The sequence below is a fragment of the Gadus macrocephalus genome, chromosome 22 (assembly GCF_031168955.1).
Source record: "Gadus macrocephalus chromosome 22, ASM3116895v1".
NCBI lineage: Eukaryota > Metazoa > Chordata > Actinopteri > Gadiformes > Gadidae > Gadus > Gadus macrocephalus.
In genome coordinates this window covers 204,668-210,739 of record NC_082403.1, presented here as the reverse complement: position 1 = coordinate 210,739, position 6,072 = coordinate 204,668, and the positions used below count along the sequence as shown (strand labels likewise).

The following is a 6,072-nucleotide window of genomic DNA, read 5'->3' as shown; positions in this document are numbered from 1 at the left end:
CACACTTTTAAGAGACTGCAGATCAGTGTTTGCTGACTGTGTTAGGCTTGCGATGTCGGATCATGTGGAGGAAGATGGGATGCCCATATAACTTGGGAGGTTAATCATGCAGATTTCCCACAGGTATGTCAGTGTTGCCAGCGATGCTTGAGAACGATTGGTGTGGGAAGTTGAGGGGGAGGGAGGTGGCGGTGTGCTATTGCAGAGCAGCGCAGTGATCTATCGCTCAGCGTAGCGTTCTATCGCTCAGCGTGGTGTTCTATCGCTCAGCGCAGCGATCTATCGCTCAGCGTAGCATTCTATCGCTCAGCGCAGCGATCTATCGCTCAGCGTAGCATTCTATCGCTCAGCGTGGCGTTCTATCGCTCAGCGTGGTGTTCTATCGCTCAGCGTGGTATTCTATCGCTCAGCGCGGCGTTCTATCTCTCAGCGCAGCGTTCTATCGCTCAGTGCAGCATTCTATCGCCTCAGACCCTCAGACCCTGTCCTCAGACCCTGTCCTCAGACCCTGTTCTCAGACCCTGTTCTCAGACCCTCAGACCCTCGGACCCTGTCCTCAGACCCTGTCCTCAGACCCTCAGACCCTCAGACCCTGTCCTCAGACCCTCAGACCCTGTTCTCAGACCCTGTCCTCAGACCCTCAGACCCTCAGACCCTGTCCTCAGACCCTCAGACCCTGTCCTCAGACCCTCAGACCCTGTCCTGTCTCCAGGCCATGCAGCTGAAGGGGCTGTCCCACTGTAAGGGGGCGCTGGCCTTCGCCCTCCTCATGGACCTCCTGGGGGGGGCGTCCCTGCTGCTCGGGGTCTTCGCCCCGCTGGAGCTCAACGGACAGGACTTCGGAGACCTGCTGGTGTACACAGGTACAGTACTGACGGAGTAGCTCCACCCTAACACCACCGGGTACAGTACTGACGGAGTAGCTCCACCCTAACACCACCGGGTACAATACTGACGGAGTAGCTCCACCCTAACACCACCGGGTACAGTACTGACGGAGTAGCTCCACCCTAACACCACCGGGTACAGTACTGACGGAGTAGCTCCACCCTAACACCACCGGGTACAGTACTGACGGAGTAGCTCCACCCTAACACCACCGGGTACAGTACTGACGGAGTAGCTCCACCCTAACACCACCGGGTACAGTACTGACGGAGTAGCTCCACCCTAACACCACCGGGTACAGTACTGACGGAGTAGCTCCACCCTAACACCACCAGGTACAGTACTGACGGAGTAGCTCCACCCTAACACCACCGGGTACAGTACTGACGGAGTAGCTCCACCCTAACACCACCAGGTACAGTACTGACGGAGTAGCTCCACCCTAACACCACCAGGTACAGTACTGACGGAGTAGCTCCACCCTAGTACCACCATGTACAGTACCGACGGAGTAGCTCCACCCTAGTACCACCAGGTACAGTACTGATGGAGTAGCTCCACCCTAACACCACCAGGTACAGTACTGACGGAGTAGTACTGTGAGTACTCCATTCTGATTGGCCAATACACATTCCAAGACTCTAAGTTCATTTCCAACGCCACACGTACTGTGTAGTGTACGCGCACACTACACCTCGGTACAAACACCACCACCTCATACTACACGCACACTACACCTCGGTACAAACACCACCACCTCATACTACACGCACACTACACCTCGATACAAACACCACCACCTCATACTACACGCACACTACACCTCGATACAAACACCACCACCTCATACTACACCTCGATATAAACACCACCACCTCATACTACACCTCGATATAAACACCACCACCTCATACTACACCTCGATACAAACACCACCACCTCATACTACACGCACACTACACCTCGGTACAAACACCACCACCTCATACTACACGCACACTACACCTCGGTACAAACACCACCACCTCATACTACACGCACACTACACCTCGGTACAAACACCACCACCTCATACTACACGCACACTACACCTCGGTACAAACACCACCACCTCATACTACACCTCGATATAAACACCACCACCTCATACTACACGCACACTACACCTCGGTACAAACACCACCACCTCATACTACACCTCGATATAAACACCACCACCTCATACTACACCTCGATATAAACACCACCACCTCATACTACACGCACACTACACCTCGGTACAAACACCACCACCTCATACTACACGCACACTACACCTCGGTACAAACACCACCACCTCATACTACACGCACACTACACCTCGGTACAAACACCACCACCTCATACTACACGCACACTACACCTCGGTACAAACACCACCACCTCATACTACACGCACATTACACCTCGATATAAACACCACCAACTCATACTACACACAACACATCAACACACAACACATCAACACACAATATACCATCACACAATATATCAACACACAAGACATCAACACACAACACATACAAAACATCTACCAGATGTCAGAAACAGTGTGTGTGTGTGTGTGTGTGTGTCCAGGGGCCCTGCTGGTGGTGCTCTCCTTGGGGGGCTGGGTCCTCTGGTACTCTGGGAACATCGAGGGCCTTCCCTCCAGGAAGGAGCTGGGCCACATCGGCTCGGCCGTGGACCGCCTGGCCCGCAACCTCAGCCGGAGGATCCACACCTTCAGGAGCCGCCACCCCTGACCCCTGACCCCTGACCCACCGGGACCTGGGTGAGGAGACGCTCAGGGGGGAGACATAATAATACCATGAGAACTAAATACAACCGAATGCACATGCTTCATTCAGTGGAGACTTACTGAGTTACTGAGACTTACTGAGAGTTACTTAGTGTCTCGTGATCACGTCTCTGTCCTGGTGTCTGGTTGGATCACGTCTCTGTCCTGGTGTCTGGTTGGATCACGTCTCTGTCCTGGTGTCTGGTTGGATCACGTCTCTGTCCTGGTGTCTGGTTGGATCACGTCTCTGTCCTGGTGTCTGGTTGGATCACGTCTCTGTCCTGGTGTTTGGTTGGATCACGTCTCTGTCCTGGTGGCTGTGGTTGGATCACGTCTCTGTCCTGGTGTCTGGTTGGATCACGTCTCTGTCCTGGTGTCTGGTTGGATCACGTCTCTGTCCTGGTGTCTGGTTGGATCACGTCTCTGTCCTGGTGGCTGTGGTTGGATCACGTCTCTGTCCTGGTGTCTGGTTGGATCACGTCTCTGTCCTGGTGTCTGGTTGGATCACGTCTCTGTCCTGGTGTCTGGTTGGATCACGTCTCTGTCCTGGTGTCTGGTTGGATCACGTCTGTCCTGGTGTCTGGTTGGATCACGTCTCTGTCCTGGTGTCTGGTTGGATCACGTCTCTGTCCTGGTGTCTGGTTGGATCACGTCTCTGTCCTGGTGTCTGGTTGGATCACGTCTCTGTCCTGGTTAGGGATGGGCATAATTAATCGATGCTCGATAATTGATCGTTAAGAAATGCGTCGATCAATTTATATTGTTATCGATCAAAAGGACGTTGTGTTGCATACTGTGAGTCTTGAAGCATTTAATTGAATATAACCCTGCCGACTGGTGGAAAGTGAATGGAAGAAGGTTCCCCAGGCTGTCAAAGTTAGCGCGACAATACCTCTGCATCCCCGCAACTTCGGTCCCGTCAGAGCGGGTGTTTTCTGCTGCTGGACTGACAGTTACAAGGCTGCGTTCGCGTCTGACCCCCGAGCATGTTAACATGCTTATATTCCTAAACAAAAATATGTAGGCTGGAGTTACTGTATGCTATGGACGACAGTCACCACCGTATGTGAGTCGCTCTTTTCTTTCTTAATGTGTTGACTCTCGCTCCGCTTGGTGCCTCTTGGAGTCGTTACATTTTGCCAAAACTGTGATATTTTAGCAACAAGTCCAGCCTTATATATGTTCAATAAGGTATTGCTTTTAGATAGACTAGTTCATGCAATTGTTTGTAAATGGGTGGCTCATCTTTTTGTTGCGAGCCTTTTCCGCGCGCCGGCTGCAGGCATTATATGTCGGCCTTTTCCCCCCCTTTTTTTTCATAACAGTTATACAGTTTAATGCCCACTTTTAGCCTACTGCCTTTGTTTGATTATTGTTGTCCGATAAGTTCGCTACTTATTGTAATTGGAATAGGCTACAGATTTAGTCTTGTTGAATCGTTTCCAAACCTTTAAGAGCGCCTGTAGGCGCATTGTTCGGACTTTACGAGCGCCGCATAGGCCTATAACCTATAATGCCTGTATTTATTATTTTAAAACTGTTAAACAGTTGTAGGTCTTCAAGTTAACTGTATTGTATTAATTTTGGCCCATACATTATTGTTGGAATAAAGATTTCATTGATAAAAACATTAGAAAAAAAACATAGAAAAAAGTTAATGATTAATCGATAATTGATCGATAACTCTAGCGATGCTCGATCAAGAAAATTTCTTCAAATGCCCATCCCTAGTCCTGGTGTCTGGTTGGATCACGTCTCTGTCCTGGTGTCTGGTTGGATCACGTCTCTCTCTGTCCTGGTGGCTGGTTGGATCACGTCTCTCTCCCGGTGGCTGCTGTTGGATCACGTCTCTCTCTCTCCCGGTGGCTTGTGGATCACGTCTCTCTCCCGGTGGCTGCCGTTGGATCACGTCTCTCTCTTCTCCTCGTAGGCCGTCAGATCCAGAGACCAGCTGAGCGATCCCCGACCCACCGGTTCAGCGTCGATACGATGTGTTGATACATGTCCTCTCCTCTGCTCCTGTTACTGTGAAACACAGACGACTGAAGCCCATGTCCTGTGCATTTCTGACCCGTTTTAAAGCAGGGTTTGTTAGTTGTAGACTTAATATTGTTTTGTGTTTGGCCCCATGCATCTTTAATAAATGTTGAAATCTGATTCTTTGTCATTTAAGTGTTTTATTTATTATTATTTTAACTCTAAACCGGGAGCTGACTTAGCCATTAGACTTAACCTAACCCTACTGTTCTACACATACCGTGTTCCAATACTACCTCACTACTGAGTGCTAGAAGACTTTAGTAGGGCCAAATGCATCGTGTGGAAAATGCAGTATACCAAAAATACAAAGATATTGTACTATGTCCAGTCACACTTTGCATTGTATGCACACTGTTACTTTGTAATGGTAACTGCAGTACGTACAGCAAGTAAAAGGGGAAAAGTAGGGGACTGGGAACGCAGCCAGACTCCAAGTGGAACCATCATGAATCGTTTCCGCCACCAGGGGGAGCGCTCGTTCCGCCTGTACTACACAACGACGCCTAAGAACAAAACGCTGTTCAACACAGCGTTGTTGAGTACTCCATTCTGATTGGCCAATACACATTCCAAGACTGTAAGTTCATTTCCAACGCCACACGTACTGTGTAGTGTACACGCACACTACACCTTGATACAAACACTAACCACATCACCACATAATAGACAGCTCACTACACCGTGATAAGAACACCACCGACGCCACCTGATAATACACAGATCACTATCACAGCGTAGCAGCTTGTGATATGATCTTCAGAACGAGGCTCATGAAAGCTCAGGTAACAGCCCAGCGTGGTTCTGCTCTGAATAAAAGTGGATAATCTGAACTTTCTTACAGTAGGTGTCTGTCTGTCTGTCTGTCTGTCTGTCTGTCTGTCTCTCTCTCTCTCTCTCTCTCTCTCTCTCTCTCTCTCTCTCTCTCTCTCGCCCCCAGGCGTAGTGGAGGCTGGAGGTGATGTCGCGTCCTGACCTGTCTCTGTACTGTCTAACCCCTACCTGCTCCTCAATGAACCGTCTCTGTACTGTCTATCCCTACCTGCTCCTTAATGACCTGTCTCTGTACTGTCTAACCCCTACCTGCTCCTTAATGACCTGTCTCTGTACTGTCTAACCCCTATGGAAAGCCAAGAAGGCCACAATCCGGCCCTAGAATGGCGCGGTAAAAGTGCAAAACCGTACGGAAACCGTACGGATTCCGTACGGATTCCGTACGGTTTGGCAAGAATTCCGTACGGTTTTGAATGACTAATAGCCGCGGCTATTAGTCATTCACTCCGGCTATTAGGTATGCAAAACGAGCCCCTCCCTCTTCTTTGCTTGAC

General features: G+C 50.0%; 2 protein-coding genes and 2 long non-coding RNA genes across 4 annotated transcripts in view; 2 read left to right on the top strand and 2 right to left on the bottom strand.

Moving 5' to 3' along the window:
- Window positions 1-108, bottom strand: part of LOC132451334 (coiled-coil domain-containing protein 106-like) — a 5,452-nt gene extending 5,344 nt beyond the window's left edge. The window contains exon 1 of the mRNA XM_060043717.1: window positions 93-108. Coding sequence (XP_059899700.1) covers window positions 93-108 — 16 coding nt within the window. The remainder of the gene's footprint in view (window positions 1-92) is intronic.
- Window positions 109-556: 448 nt separating this feature from the next.
- On the top strand, window positions 557-4,864 carry tmem238a (transmembrane protein 238a). Its single transcript, XM_060043133.1, has 3 exons — window positions 557-863; window positions 2,506-2,701; window positions 4,638-4,864. Exons 1-2 carry the CDS (start codon window positions 716-718, stop codon window positions 2,670-2,672), a joined length of 315 nt encoding a protein of 104 aa, XP_059899116.1. The 5' UTR covers window positions 557-715; the 3' UTR covers window positions 2,673-2,701; window positions 4,638-4,864.
- Window positions 870-1,979, top strand: LOC132450933 (uncharacterized). Its single transcript, XR_009523938.1, has 2 exons — window positions 870-1,383; window positions 1,424-1,979. It is a non-coding gene; the product is annotated as an uncharacterized LOC132450933 (long non-coding RNA).
- On the bottom strand, window positions 1,877-2,506 carry LOC132450934 (uncharacterized). The gene is made up of 3 exons (XR_009523939.1): window positions 2,151-2,506; window positions 2,044-2,086; window positions 1,877-2,011 (listed from the first exon to the last, which is right to left on the bottom strand). It is a non-coding gene; the product is annotated as an uncharacterized LOC132450934 (long non-coding RNA).
- Window positions 4,865-6,072: the final 1,208 nt, after the last annotated feature.

Coding starts and splice junctions, on each gene's coding strand:
- tmem238a (XM_060043133.1), top strand. CDS start 716: ATGCAGCTGAAGGGGCTGTCCCACTGTAAGGGGGCGCTGGCCTTCGCC. Junction 864..2,505: donor AGACCTGCTGGTGTACACAG/GTACAGTACTGA, acceptor GTGTGTGTCCAG/GGGCCCTGCTGGTGGTGCTC.